Below are 15,814 nucleotides of genomic sequence, written 5' to 3'. Positions count from 1 at the left end.
GACACATGACTCTTACCTTTAGGCTGCTTTTCGAGACCCACTGGAGGCTTATTCAGTTAGGGCCAACAGGATCAGCACCAGAGGAAGGCCAGCTCCCAGGGGATAGTCAGGGATGCTAACAGAGCCTAGGCTATCCTTCCAGTAGCCAGAAAATTTCAGACTCCACTTGCTCAGAAGTGGGGGGGTACCTCCAAAATAGCCTCAATCCATTACTGGGAAGTGGAGGTTTCCACTAGAAGGGGTGATGGAGTTAATATTTCTGCAATGTCAATTTCATTCATTTCTATTCCCATTGATCATGAATTCTCCATTGGCATTAGTTTCTCCCTCTCTGAACTGGGGCACTCGCTGCTTCCAAAGGAGAAGGGACATACCTAGATCAAGGTCCCTGATTACGGGGACAGCTTTGAGTTGAATTCCTTGGGTTCCTTAGCCAGCCAATAGTCATGAAAGCCAGGCTTTGCTGAGAGAGGTAAAAGAAGCCCCAAAGCTTTCTTCCTGTGTCAAGGAGCACACTTGCAATCTCTAACCCCACTGTTGCAAGGAAGGACAATTCAACAGGAGAGAAATCTCTCCTCCAAGATGGGGAAGCCCTCTGAGTGCAGAAGCCAAGACCAGTTTCTAAGAAGACACTGACTGGGGGGAAACCCACAGGCAGGGCTCCCACATTAGCGCTGGAAACAGCTTGGCCCATTTCCCCCTGGGAACTCAGTGGTCCCCAGCAGAGGTGGTGGGTGGTGGAACCAACACTGAAGGCCAAGGAGAGATGCAGCAAGGCCCAGGGGATCTGTAGCCTGGGTGGGGAGCCTGAGCAGAGGGCACAAGGTGGGGGTCCCCAGGAGCAACTGGTGTAAACTGCCAGGTACAGAGGCTGCTCAAGACATCCATCAGGCACGGGCATCACAGCTCTGGGCACAGTGAGGACAGAGCCCCATGGCCACAGCCCACATGGCCAGCAGGAAAAAACTGCACCATGACCTCACATACCTGCTGCTGGGATGTGAGGAAGAGCCCCTGTGCTCAGGTTTCCTTGGGGACTGAGGAGACAGGTACTTAACAGAGAGAAGTGGGGTGGTGAAAGGAACCCTGAAATGACCTTATATCCAAAAGTGTTAGATGTTACCTGCAAGATGCCATTTTAAGTGAGCAAAGTTGTGTGAGGGGAGAGTTGTATGTGCAGCTGTGGCTTCCTACCAAGGGGCATGGGAACCCATGGCACAGTGCATTCAGCTGCAGGGTAGAAGCGGGGTTATCTTTACTGCCCATTTCCTAGGGCTTCAGGATCCAGCCTGTAATCCCATAATTCCCAGAACTGTACACTAGAGTCCAGTGGGGCAGGCATGGGGAAGCAGGGACCTAACCATGGCCAAAGAGCACGTGGAAAGAAAGCCTGAAAGGCTGGCTTTCCTGAAGGTGGGAGCTTAGCTCCACCCAGTGGCAGTCCATGGGAGTGCCCTGGAATTATACCCACTTACATCAGCTATTGAGTCAGAGGAAGCAGATCTCTTGGTGCCAGGGGATGGCCAGGGGCTGAAAAGAGAACAGTGGAGTGTTGAGAGCCACAGCCGAAGGGGCCCCAGCAAACTTCCAGCTGCCAGCAAACTTTCAGACTGCCAGCTGATGATTGGCTCACAGCAGCCCCAGTATCATCTAGCTGATTGGCTCCTCTGTGGTGATGCTCATTGGAGATGCTCATTGAGCTGTTTCCCGGCTCTTTCAGACTGCCAGCTGATGATTGGCTCACAGCGGCCCCAGCAACATCTAGCTGATTGGCTTCTCTGTGGTGATGCTCATTGGGCTGTTTCCCTGCCCTTTCAGACCATGGAGCTGCTCATTGGGGGACTTCTTTGGCTCTGCCCACACGACCCAGCCAAGTAGCCTCAAGAGCAGGAGGATTGTGGGAGGTGGAGAGGTGTGTGTTAGTGTGAGAGGCTTGTGGGAAGCCGGTGGTGGCAGTTGGGCTCTGAGGGTTTTTCCTGAGGAGCTGTTTTGTTTGGCTGTGTGTGGTTCTAAAAATAAAGTTAGTTTCTTTTGACAAGTGGCTCCTGAATTGTGCCCAGCCAGACTGCAGCATTTGGTGGCTCACACGGGGAGCGACTGAGGGTAAGTAAACTGCTCGCCCCTGAGGGCAGGGCGAGAGGATGGGTAGCCATTTTAAGATTCCTCTTTTGTTTTGCTTCACTTTTATTTTAAGTTGCCTGTCCCTGGAGATGAGTGAGACGGAAGAAAAACCGCTCACATCTGAGGAAAAACTATTTCCGTCTAAGGAACAGATAGGGAGAAAGGCTATAATGATTTTTTGTTGTTCCATTTTTATTTCATTCTATCTTGTTTTTGTTTGGTGTTATCTTGTTGGGTTGTATTATAGTAGAAATATGGGATCAGAAATTAGTAAAAAACAAACCGAAAGAGTGTTAAGTAAATTGTTAGAGGAAGGAGACATCCCAGTAAAATCAAGAGCAGTCAAGGCATACGTTGATACAATACAAAAATGTAGCCCATGGCTTTTTAAGGAGGAGTTGTTAAATATATCACAATGGAACCATCATGGTGAAGATTTAAAAAGAATAGAAAAGAAAAGCCCAGGGACTCTGCCAGTTGGCACATTGCCATTGTGGACGTTAGTATCGTGTTTGCTTAGTCCAAAGCCTTCAGTTCAGACAATGGTAGAGGAAGGAGAAGACGTATTGATTCAAGTAAAAGAGAAGGTCTCTCAAGTTAGTCAGACAGAGGAAAAGATTCAAGTAAAAGAGAAGGTCTCTCGAACTAGTCAGACAGAGGAAAAGATTCAAGTAAAAGAGAAGGTCTCTCGAACTAGTCAGACAGAGGAAGAAAATTTAGAGCAGAAAAAGCCATCAGGGGAAAAGTTACAACAGGAGACTGCTACTAACACCTTTCTATCACTAGAGGGTGTAAGGGTCCAACCAACAGCGCCACCCCTACAGGAGACTGCTACTAACACCTTTCTATCACCAAAGGATGTAAATGTCCAACTAACAAGGCCACCTCCATATGCTGGGAGGCCTCCAACCCCCGCAGTTGATAGTTGGGATCCTGAGACAGGATCTCAAGTATTAACATGCCCTATATTTGAGGTAGGAGGGCAGCGAATTCACCATGCTTTAAATTTCAAAACAGTGAAGCAGCTAAAAGAGGCTGTAACAACCTATGGTCCTCAAGCACACTTCACTGTAAGCTTGGTTGAATCCATTAACAATTTGAACATGACACCAGCAGATTGGGCTAATATGTGTAAAGCTGTGCTAAATGGAGGTCAATACCTGTTATGGAAGGTTGCCAATGAGGAATTTTGCAAGGAGATGGCTAGGCTAAATGCAGCAGCTGGTTATCCTCAGAGAAATCTAGATATGTTGTTAGGAAAGGGACCTTATGAGGATCAGCAGCAACAAATTGCATATGATCCTGGCGTACACTCATAAATTGCTGTAGAGGCGATTAGGGCATGGAAGACTTTACAAGGACATGGAGGTTTACAAGGTCAATTATCTAAGATAATACAAGGAGCTAATGAATCTTATGCTGAATTTGTAGATAGGCTTATTCAAACAGCTACCAGAGTTTTTGGGAATACAGAACAAGCAATGCCATTAATAAAACAACTGGCTTATGACCAAGTGAATCGTTGGTGCAGAGAAATCATTAGACTATGGAAGCATGAAGATTTAAACACATATATTAAATTATGTAGAGACATTAATGAACAAGAGCAAGTCATGGCAGCTGCAGTAAAACAGGCTTTAGATGCCAGAGACATTAATGAACAAGGGCAAATTGTGGCAGCTGCAGTAAAACAGGCTTTAGATTCCAGGCCAAGAACATGCTACAATTGTGAACAAACAGGACATTTTAAAAGGAATTGCCCCATAGGAGGAGGGTTTAACAAAACTAGGTATCAAAGAAGTAGAATACCGGATATTTGCCCACGATGCCGTAGAGGGAGACATTGGGTTAATGAATGCTGTTCTCAAACCACCATAGAGGGTACTCCATTATCAAAAAACGAACAAGGACCAGGTGTTTATCCACGATATCGTGGAGAAAGGCATCGGACTCCGTTGCCAAAAAAAATGGACAGGGAGGCCCAATGCTCCAGGGCCCAAAACCACAAATATACGGAGCACTGGAGGAACCCAGCAACCCCATCAGGGTAGTGCCCAGGACACATTGCCCATCAGCTCCCTCATCAGACAAACCAGAGGGAGCGCAGGGTTGGACATCTGCGCCTCCGCCAGAACAGTACTAACTCCAGAGATGGGAGTTAAAATCATTCCCACAGGGGTAAAAGGACCTCTTCCCAAAGGAACAGTAGGCTTATTATTGGGACACAGCTCTTCTACTCTAAAAGGACTTATGATAAGTCCTGGGGTAATTGATCCCGATTATGAAGGTGAAATAAAAATTATAGCCAGTTCTCCAAAGATTATATCAGTAATTTCACCAGGAGATAGAATAGCACAGTTACTAATAATACCCAGACTACATGCTAAATTTTCCAGTCGTGCTGTAGAAAGAAGTTCCAAGGGATTAGGCTCCACAGGTGTAGATTGGGCTATGCTTTCTTTAAATTTAGATTCTCGCCCCATGCTAAAACTAAATATTCAAGGACATGAATTTAATGGGCTACTGGATACAGGTGCAGACCTTAGCATCATCTCTCATCAAGAATGGCCAAAACATTGGCCATTACAACAAGCCACTCAAACGCTTCGAGGCCTAGGAGTGGCGACTAATCCCCATAGAAGTGCAATGGTATTAGATTGGAAGGATCCTGAAGGATGTGAAGGAACTATACAGCCATATGTATTGGATCATCTTCCCGTAAATTTATGGGGACAAGATGTCCTAGATCAATTAGGTTTGACATTAACAAATAACATCAGTCGGGGCTGGGGATGTGGCTCAAGCGGTAGCACGCTCGCCTGGCATGCGTGTGGCCCAGGTTCGATCCTCAGCACCACATACCAACAAAGATGTTGTGTCCGCCAAGAACTAAAAAATAAATATTAAAAATTCTCTCTCTCTCTCTCTCTCTCTCTCTCTCTCTCTCTCTCTCTCTCACTCTCTCTTAAAAAAAAAACAAATAACATCAATCAAAATGCACCCACTATTATGGCTAGACAAGGTTTTAGGAAAGGAAAAAGATTAGAAAAACAAGAACAAGGTATAGCAGCACCAATACAAATAGATCAAGGAACAGACAGACATGGGTTGGATTTTCAGAAAGGGCCACTGAGACAATAAAAATTACTTGGAAATCAGAAAGACCAGTATGGGTTCCTCAGTGGCCCCTGACTAAAGAAAAGACACAAGTAGCCCATGATCTGGTCAAACAACAATTAGTGGAAGGACATATACAACCTTCTGTATCTCCCCATAATACTCCCATTTTTGTCATCAAAAAGAAATCTGATAAATGGAGATTATTGCAAGATTTAAGAGCCATTAATAATGAGATGGTTATTATGGGACCTGCTCAATCGGGGATTCCTCAATTGTTTGCTTTGCCAAAAACTTGGTATGTTTTAGTTATAGATATTAAAGATTTTTTTTCAATTCCAATTCATCCTGAGGATAGTCCACGTTTTGCATTTACTATCCCTGCACTGAATCATGAAGGTCCTGATCAGAGATATGAATGGAAAGTACTCCCTCAAGGGATGGCTAACAGCCCAACTATGTGTCAAATTTATGTTAACAAAGTAATCCAGCCACTTAGAAATCAAAACCCTGAACTACAAATATTTCACTATATGGATGATGTATAATTAGCACACAAAGCTAAAAACACATTGCTAGAATGTTATGCCACACTTACAAACTTATTAAAAATTATAATCTAGAGATAGCAATAGATAAAGTACAATTAAATTTTCCAATTAGTTATTTTGGAGTTCTATTATCCTCAACCATGGTCCGTCCACCAAAAATTCAAATACGAGTAGATCAACTCAAATCACTTAATGACTTTCAAAAGTTATTAGGAGGGGCTGGGGATGTGGCTCAAGCGGTAGCGTGCTCGCCTGGCATGCGTGCGACCCGGGTTCAATCCCCAGCACCACATACCAACAAAGATGTTGTGTCCGCTGAGAACTAAAAAATAAATATTAAAAAAAATTCTCTGTCTCTCTCTCCTCTCTCACTCTCTCTTAAAAAAAAGTTATTAGGAGACATAAATTCGATAAGGCCTTATCTAGGTATACCAACAGGAGAGTTGGGACCTTTATTTGATATCCTAAAAGGTCCATCAGATCCAAATTCACCCCGAATGTTAATGCTTGAAGCAAGAAAGGCATTAAAAATCATTGGAACATATATGGAAAATATGCATTTGGATAGAACTGATATAAGTTTGCCTTTATTATTTATTGTACTACCAACAAAAAATATTCCTACAGGAGTATTTTGGCAAGGAGGTCCATTATTATGGATACATTTATCTTATTCTCCTAACACTATTCTTACTAGGTATCCTGAGGCTGTAGGACAATTAATACTCAAAGGAATAAAAGCAGCAAAGGGAGTGTTTGGAATTTCTCCCAATAAAATTATTATTCCATATACTATGAATCAAATTGATGAATTAGCTAATGAGTTAAATACTTGGGCAATAATCATGAGCAAATCTAATGTTTCATTTGATAACCACTTACCATTTAATCCTTTATTGTCTTTTTGGTTATCGCATCCTGTAATTTTTCCAAAAATGACAAGAAAAACACCTATCATGAATGCTCCAAATATATTCACTGATGGGTCAAATAATGGTACAGCAGCAATAGTTACACCTGATCAAACTTTTACATTTTTAGTACCCAAACAATCAGCTCAAAAGGTAGAGATTAATGCAGTATTACAAGCTTTTATGATGTTTAAAGATTCTATATTTAATTTATTTTCCGATAGTCAGTATATAGTTAATGCTATAGTATCCCTTGAAGATGCTGGTAGGATTTCCCCTTCCTCTACCGTTTTCTCTTTGCTTTTCACTATACAAAGTCTAATCTGGGACAGAAAAGATCCATTCTTTATAGGACATATCAGGGCACATACAGGATTGCCTGGAGCCCTTAGTTTGGGCAATGATTTAGCAGATAAAACTACACATGACATACATATTTTCTCTACACTAGAAGAAGCTATAAATTTTCATAAAAGGTTCCATGTCAATGCTAATACTTTACAAAAGCATTTTAAAATAACTAAGGAACAAGCTAGACAAATAATAAAACAATGTCAAAATTATGTGACCTTTTTACCACAAGTTAATCTTGGAGTCAATCCTAGAGGATTGATACCTAACCATATTTAGCAGATGGACGTCACACACTTGCCAGAATTTGGAAAATTAAAATATTTGCATGTTACAATTGATACTTCTTCTGGATTTTTGATGGGCTCCCTTCATGCCTGAGAAAAAACTAAAGATGTTATAGCTCATTGCTTACAAAATTTTGCCACTGTGGGCATTCCAAAACAGTTAAAAACAGATAATGCCCCTGGTTATACTTCTACCTCTTTTAAACAATTTTGCTCATCATTTGGCATTACTCATATAACAGGAATCCCATACAATCCACAGGGACAAGGCATAGTTGAAAGAGCTCATCAAACTATTAAAATGTACTTATTAAAGCAAAAAGACGGAATTGGGAAGGGGTATATATTCCCCAAAGATAAACTTAAAATAACCCTTTTTACTCCAAACTTTTAAAATTTGGATTCATCAGGACTTAGTGCTGTGGAAAGGCATATGTGTCCAAAAAATGTACATAAGCCCAAGGTACTTTGGAAAGATATTCTAACAGGACAATGGAAAGGGAGCTTCAGAATTTCAACTGAGAATCTTGGAACTGACCCTCCAGCCCTAAGCCATGTTCTTCTCCAACACAACCATCCAAGCCTTGGCAGACAGGATAGTCTCAAACTGCCTAGGCCTGAACTGTAACCCCACCACTTAGGAGCTGTGATAGTTTGGAAACCTGTCCACAGAGTCTTTTAAACACCTCTTTAAAATGTCAAGCCTATTAGAATGGTAGTCACCAGGAATACAAACAATGATAAATGCCAAGAGGATACAGAGAAAAAGGAACACTTTCACACTGTGATGTGATTGTAAGTTAGTACTGGCACTGTGGAAATCAGTATGGAGGCTCCTCAAAAGACTAGGAATGGAACATCCTATGACTCAGCTATACCACTCCTCAATATTTATCCTAGAGAATTAAAATTATCATACTATAGTGATACATGCAGACCCATGTTTATAGCAGCACAATTCATAATAGCCAAACTATGGAACCAGCCTGGGTGTCCATCAATGAATGAGGAAAATGTGGTAAATACACACAATGCAGTTTTATTTCGCCATAAAGAATGAAATTATGTCATTTACAGAAAAATGGATGGAACTTGAGAGTATTTTGTTAAATGAAACAAGCCACACTCAAAGATAAGGATCATATGTTTTTCTTATATGTGAAAGCTAAGGAGGAAAAAGAAAAAGAGGTATGTGGGAGTCTCATTAAAATTGAAGGAAGATCATTAGAATAGAAGAAAGGGAGGGAAGAGGGAAGAGAAAGGGGAAATACTGTGGAGTGACACTGGCCAAATTATATGTATGAATATGTAACAAATCCCACCATTATGGGCAACTATAATACACCAATAACAAATACGTCAAAAAAAATAAATAAAAAGGTCAAGACTACCTGCTTGTTCCTTGAGTGCAAGATGGACTTCATGACCTACTTCTAGTGACTGGAACATGGCAGAGGTGACTGAGTCCTGAGACCAGGTCATAAAAGGCACATGGTTACCCCTTCTAACCCCCTCTCTCAGACTCCTTACTCTGGGGGAAACCCATTACCGTGTTGCGAGCCACTTAAGCAATCCCAAGAAAAGGTTCTGTGGCGAGGAGCTGAGGCCTGCTGGCTACTGCCATGGCTAATGAGTCATTTTGGATGCCAATCATCCTGGCCCAAACCTTCCAAGGACAGCAGCCCACGAGAAACCCTGTGCCTTCCAGCTGAGTGGTCCCTGAATTCTGGACCCACAGAAAGAGGAAGATAATTAAGGTTTGCTGTTTTTAGTGACTCGGTTTGGAGAAATGAGCTCCATAGCAATAGATCCTAACTCACCAGGATCTTGGGTGAGTTACTTCACCTTTCGGGCCAGTTTCAACCCTCTGTAAAATGGGAGTGATGTACCTGCTAGGAGACAGTTCTCCATGGTCTCCCATTCAGTGTCCTGTGAACAGGGACATTGGCTGCTTTTGTTCTGGGCCATCTCTTCAGGAGACATTTGCATAACAGCTTTGGAAGACAGGACATTCTTCCTTCCCTCAGGCCCCCTAAGCTTATGACTCTTCAATAAGGCAACCCATTGTAGCTCTAAGTGTCACTTGGCCCTCTTCACCTAACCCTGTGGGGACTGGGGCTTAGAGAACCAGTACAGGACAATGCTGACATTCTGGGTTCTTGTGTTGTTCTGAATAACCCAGTCCTGTGTCTGACCCAGGAGTCTCAGGTCTCTGCTAGTGTACATGCAACTGCCGCAGGTGACTTATCTTATACGGAGGGTAAAGTCTCACATGCCTCATGGCTCTTAGCATTACCATTCTCACAAGGAGGCTCTGAACACTTCACAAATTGGCCCAGGGGAAGCACCTGGCATCATGGCTCCTGGCACATAGTAAGTAGTAACTTTTTTCTGGTACTAGGAATTGAACCCAGGGCATTTAGCCACTGAGCCACATCCCCAGCCCCCTTTTGTACTTTAGAGACAGGATCTTGCTGGGCCTCACTGAATTGCTGAGGCTGGTTTGAACTCAATCCTCCTGAGCTGCTGGGATTATAGCCTGTCCCTGCCAGGCTCCTTACCTATCATTTTGCCACTGCTGGAAAAACCCACCTGGGCCAGAATTGTCAAAGTCATTATCATCCTCGTTTTCATTGCAGACTAGGGTCATCTCCAGGGTGCTGGTGTTGCTGTCATACACCACACAGTATCTTACACACTCCAGGTCCACGGACTCAGGGATGAGGTAGTCTTTATCCTTCTAAGGAAAACACAGAGGTGAGGTGGTGAGCAGCTTGGTTGAGCATTGATTTCCTACATGTCAGTCCCAGAAGGAGCTGGAAGCAAAGATTATACCCCAACCCCCTACGCCTGCTGGAAACAGACACTTTGAAATTAAAAGTGACTTCCTGATAACTACTTTTCTGCATCCTATACTTCCTCCTGCTGAGAGCTACTAGCTACTAAATCTGCAGATGTATATTTTCTGACTTTGTCCCAAGTGCCTCCTCTTCCCTTGTAAATATTTCCCTGACCCTGTGCGTGAAGATGCAGATTTGAGACAAAGTTCTCTTCTATCTTCCTCAAGGTTCACTGACTTTGAATAAACATACTTTCTTCACCAAAGAACCAGTCTCTGACTTTCTAGGTGGTGGTATTTGTTTATAGTGGTGGTTTAACTCAGGACACTCTACCACAGAGCTACACTCCCCAGGCCTTTTATTTATTTATTTATTTTTATTTTTTTTAAAGAGAGAGTGAGAGAGGAGAGAGAGAGAGAGAATTTTTAATATTTATTTATTTTTTTGGTTCTCGGCGGACGCAACATCTTTGTTGGTATGTGGTGCTGAGGATCAAAACCGGGCCGCACGCATGCCAGGCAAGCGCGCTACCGCTTGAGCCACATCCCCAGCCCTCCCCAGGCCTTTTAATTTTTGAAACAGTCTTGCTTAGTGGCCCAGGCTGGCCTCCAACTTGCAATCCTCCTGCCTCAGCCTCTGAGTTGCTGGTTTACAATTGTGCATCACTGTGTCCAGCTCTCTCTCTAGTTTTTAGTGGAATGACTAGTGGTAAAGCCTTTCTCCCATGTTTCAAGAGGAGTGGAAATGTGCTGGCTTCCAAGAATCTTCCATACCCACATCCCCTTCTAAGAAGGGCCAGCTTCAGTGGGCTAGACCAGAGGCAAGTACTCAACTAAAGCCTGGCTGGTCTATTGAAGGGCTTACAGCCTATCAGGTCCTGGATTTGGAGTAACCATGACCAGCTGAATTAGTGATATTCTCTCTCATACAGAGAGTGGTTGGCAGTAGGCCCCAATCCAAAACCACTCCTAAGGTGGCAGTCAGGAGGTCAGTATAGTGGAAGTCATGATCAAGTGGATGCCACAAGGAGGGCTGCCTGGTCAGGTGTAAGTTCTAGGGGAGCAGGGATCTGGGTCCTTGTTAGGTGTCCAGAGCGTCTACAATAGTGTCTATACTTGGTAAGCCATAAATATGCTTAAATTAATGGATGGCAAACAGAAGCCAGAAGAGTTAGGGATGGTGGAATAATCGTAGTGCAGATCACAGGGCAAGGAACAGCAGATGCTGACTGCTAAGAGGATGATGCCACCTAGGGAGGAGACAGTGTCACCTAGGAGGGGATGAGGTCACCTAGGGAGGAGATGTAATCTCACAGCACTAGAAGGCTCAGAACCTACAAGATGTTCCAGAGCTTGAGGAGGCCTGCCTGTGACAGGGACAGGCATGAGCAGTAGGAACATGAGATGACGAGGATAATTCTGTAGAAGTGCTCACTGTGCCGACCGCCACATGCTTTCTTTTCTAAGAAGCAATTCACCTGCATCCCTGCCTGGCTTACGTAGACAGGATATGTTACATTCCTCAGCAAACTACCTGTTATCTGCAGGAAAACGAGAGTCCAAAATAATGTTGATAAGAGGAACCCAAGTTTCCCTGAAGGAGGAGACCCTTACAGAGACCAGATCCTGGAATTCACGGAGATAAGGATAATTCCCCCTAACCATAAAATCTGTAAGAACAGATTCCAATTAGAACCAGTCAGCATGGGCTAAAGAGACCTACAGTGGTCATGTCAGTGGGAACTTGAAAGTTTGATATCATCCTGCTGTCAGTTACCAGTCAAGAGGTGGACCTGGGTGGGACTCTCTGGAAACTTCTCTGGGATCCCAAATAAAACTGAAGTGAACTCTGTTACATGAGAGCATCAACTTTTCCCCTTCCCATTTCTGCTAATAAACCCATTGTCTATTACTCTGAGCAACATGTCTGAAATCTTTCTGACTTGATGACAGGAATCAGCATTGAAGGGGGGTCTTGGTGCTGACTGTTTCCTGGGAGGTCTAGTTCTCCAACAGCTGGAGAAGAGCTGAGTCTGGTCCTCATTTGCTGACAGTATCCCATGAGCCCTGTGACTCAAGGCAGCCTGAACCTGACTCTGGCCTCTGCAGCCTAGCCTGAGGTAGAACCCCTGACCGTCAGAAGACCTGAAGGAGGGATTTAATAGGTTTCCCTACAACACAAATAGGAGAAATCCTGTTTCTCTAAGGAATCAGAAGTATGTTCAGGAAGGGGCCCAATAGATGGCACTCAGAGGAGAAAATGTAGACACAGGATGAGGGTGGGCTTCTAGAGACAGAAGAACCTGGCAAGGGAAAAGATGTGAGCAGCCCCCAGAGGCTGGGATGCAGAGAGTTGGCACGTTGCCAGAGACCAAGGAACACAGGTAGGAGTGCTGAGCTGGGAAATGAGACCCATACGTGACAGAGAGGCTCAGAATAGGTTATACAAAAAGCAGAGAAAGCCTTAAAAAAGGCTGCTGGAGTAGAGAGCCAGAGAACTGAAACTCCAGGGAGAAAATAAGCAAAAAATGATGCACAGGGATAGGGAAGAAGGAGGGCAGCAGACAGTAAGCTTATTCCGGAAAAATACTCATGCCAGAGCCCATGCTCCATGCTGAGCTATATGTAGAAAAAGAGCCAGAGATGAAGTGCATATGGCACTCTGGCAGTAGGGCAGGACAGGAGGGAATTTTGCAAGACAAAATTTTAGAAGTAAACTCCTCAGGACCCTAACTGGATATGGAGTGTTGAAACTGTAAGCCTGAATGAAGGAAAGCATCCTGACAGGCATGAAAGAGACTAGGAAGATACCTTCAGGCAGCAAAAGGAAAGGATATAGCTGAACCAGGGAAAGAAGAAACCGGAATGAGAGAGAACTTCAAAGTCAAGGGCAGAGGCTGTGACCAGGACTCAGAGGCTAGAGAGGATCCCAACTGAAGGCTTCCAGGTATGGCCACGACTTAAGAGAGAGGACACCTGCAGGGGAGTGGAGAAGGCCTCAAAGCAGGAGAGGACCACAGCACCAGTATGCAGGGCTCAGTTGCTTGTGAGAATGTGGGAAGGAAAAAGAAAGAAAGGAGGGAAGGAGGAGCTTACACTTTTGGGTTAGTGTAATACCCCTATGGTTTTTTTTTTAAATTAGTTATTGATGGACCTTTATTCATTTATTTATTTATATGTGGTGCTGAGAATCGAACCCAATGCCTCACACATGCTAGGCAAGTGTGCCACCGCTGAGCCACAACCCCAGCCCACCACTATTGTTAATCATCTGCTCACTGAGTAGAACAGAAACTCCATGAGGACAGGGACACTGAATCAAGGGTGTCTTATATTCTGAGGTACCTACTGCCCAGTGTCCCACAGGAGACCCTAGTGGACACAGGATGAAACCTCTCATTCCTTCCACCCTCACCAAGGTCACCAGCCTGCCCCAGATGCTGACTCAAGTGCGTACCTTCTTCACACGAAGGGCTGTGATCACATGACTCTCATCGTACTCCCTTTTGGAACGAACATCTGGAAAGAAAAGGGTTTAACTCAGAACCGGATTTGCAGAGGAACATAGGACTTACTTTGTCATCAATATACTTTGACAAGCCAGGTGATAGTTACTATCTGTTTAAAATCTGAGATATACAGTTTCATTACTCTGGGCTGTCACCTCCTGACCCCCAATCCTATTACACTCACACCCACACATCCCCTTATGGGACAATAAGACTTTCTATTTCTGATTTAGATGGAGTTTTCTCTGGGTATAGAAAAGGGGGAATAGGAGCCAGGCACACAAGTTCAAGATCGGCCTGGAAAACTTGGTCTCAAAATAATTTGTGTATTTATGTGGTACTCAAGATTTAACCTAGGTGTACTCCACCACTGAGCTACAACCCATACCTTTTTATTTTTAACTTTGATACAGGATCATTACAGGCACTTGCTACTGCACTTGGAAAAATTCAAAACAACAGCAGCAACAAAAAATGAAAAGGGCAGGAGATGTAGCTTAACTTAGCTTGCTTAGCATGCATGAGGCCTGGGGTTCTATTCCCAGAAATGCAAAGGAAAAAAAAAAAAAGAGGTCGGGGGAAGCAGTAGGGGAGAAATCAAAGTGAAAGTGAGCTCACACTAAGTGCCCCACTGAGTTTAGACCCAACTCAGGCTAGAACCTATGAGTTGAGGCCCTTATAATGCCATGTTAGGAAATAAGGGGAGGTATTGATCTTCCTTATAGTTGGGAGGAACATGAAATAGGAATTGAGCTTTACATTAAAGACTTAAAAGATCTCTGTCTACAAGAAACTGAATCAGGTCTGTTTTGTGCACAGAAACTATAGCAAATGTGCCCATTTTGTTTCAGGCAAGTAATCCCTGGGGTCTAACTGTGTGAGAGACTTTATATTTAGAATGAGCTGGTCCTGGGGCTGGGGATGGGGCTGGGGCAGAGCGCTTGCTGGGTTTGATCCTTAGCACTACATAAAAAATAAATGAATAAATAAAATAAAGATATTGTGTCCAACTACAACTAAAAAAAAAAAAAAAGAAGAAGAATGAGCTGGTCCCAGTGGCGCAGGCTGGTAATCTCAAGATTTAGGAGGCTGAAGCAGAAGGATCACAAGTTCAAAGCCAGCCTCAGCAATTTAGCAAGGCCCCAAGCAATTTAGTAAGATCCTGTGTGAAAATAAAAATAAAGTACTGAGAATATAGCTCTGTGGTAAAGCACCCCTAGGTTCCATCCCAACCCCACCCCACCCCCCAAAAAAAAACTGGTTCAAGACCATTGAAATTTCAAGGTCAGGAACAATCACAAAACCTTTCTGTGGGGTCACCTTCACAACTGCTATGGAAAGATGAATGAACAAATTTTTTTAAAAAACACATGGTTATGGAGAAAGAAAAACCTAGAAAGCTAACTTAATATAGAGGGAAAAGAACAAAGCCAGAGAACTGACATTATTCAACCTCTCTAGGCACTTATAGCTACATTGATCAAAGCAGTATGGTATTAGAAAAGAACAGAAAAATAGATCCATGGAACGGAACAGAATCCAGAAAGTGATCAACAGAACCTGTGAAGGAATGAAGGCAAGACAACAGAGACAATGGCATTTTCAACAAATAATGCTGGAATGATTGGACATTCATAAAAAAAAAATTAATCAAGATACAGACCTTACACTCTTCACTAAAACTAACTCAGAAGAGATCACAGACCCAAGTGTAAAATGAAAAGCAGTGAAACTCCTAGGAGATACCATAGCAGAATATCTAGATACGCTGGGGTCTGGTGATGACTTTTTGGATACAACACCAAAGCCTCAATCCACAAGAGAAATCGCTGATGAGCTGGACTTTGTTTAAATTTAAAACTCGAGTTCTGCAGGAGACACTGTCAAGAGAATGATAAGAGTCTGGAGATGCAGCTTAGTGGCAGAGTGCTTTCCCAGCATGGGTAAGGCCTGGGTTCCAATTCTGCATTATAGGGAAAAAAAAGAGGAGGAGTAGGTGAAGAAAGAGGAAGAAGGAGGAAGAGGAGGAAGAGAAGAAGCAAGATGGAGGAGGAGGAGGAAAAAGGAGGAGCAAAGAGGAGGAGGAGGAAAAAGAGGAGAAGGAGGAGGTGGAGAAAGATGAATGAGG

General features: G+C 43.5%; 1 protein-coding gene across 5 annotated transcripts in view; it reads right to left on the bottom strand.

Moving 5' to 3' along the window:
• The window catches only part of Styxl1 (serine/threonine/tyrosine interacting like 1), a 60,317-nt gene that overhangs the window by 21,006 nt on the left and 23,497 nt on the right, over positions 1–15,814 (bottom strand). For 3 of the 5 annotated variants that reach the window (XR_005730739.2, XM_005328595.5, XM_040277988.2), the window contains 2 exons: positions 13,635–13,696; positions 9,931–10,078 (listed from right to left, as the gene is read on the bottom strand). Coding sequence is in view for 4 of the 5 variants with exons in the window: in XM_005328595.5 (XP_005328652.1) it covers positions 9,931–10,078; positions 13,635–13,696 (210 nt within the window). In the remaining variant the exon portion in view is untranslated. The remainder of the gene's footprint in view (positions 1–9,930; positions 10,079–13,634; positions 13,697–15,814) is intronic. The other 2 variants (XM_078023872.1, XM_078023873.1) reach the window with 1 other exon arrangement.

This window comes from Ictidomys tridecemlineatus, chromosome 10, assembly GCF_052094955.1.
Source record: "Ictidomys tridecemlineatus isolate mIctTri1 chromosome 10, mIctTri1.hap1, whole genome shotgun sequence".
Taxonomy (NCBI): domain Eukaryota; kingdom Metazoa; phylum Chordata; class Mammalia; order Rodentia; family Sciuridae; genus Ictidomys; species Ictidomys tridecemlineatus.
The sequence above is the reverse complement of the archived record's forward strand: the minus strand, read 5'-3'. Positions and strand labels throughout refer to the sequence as shown.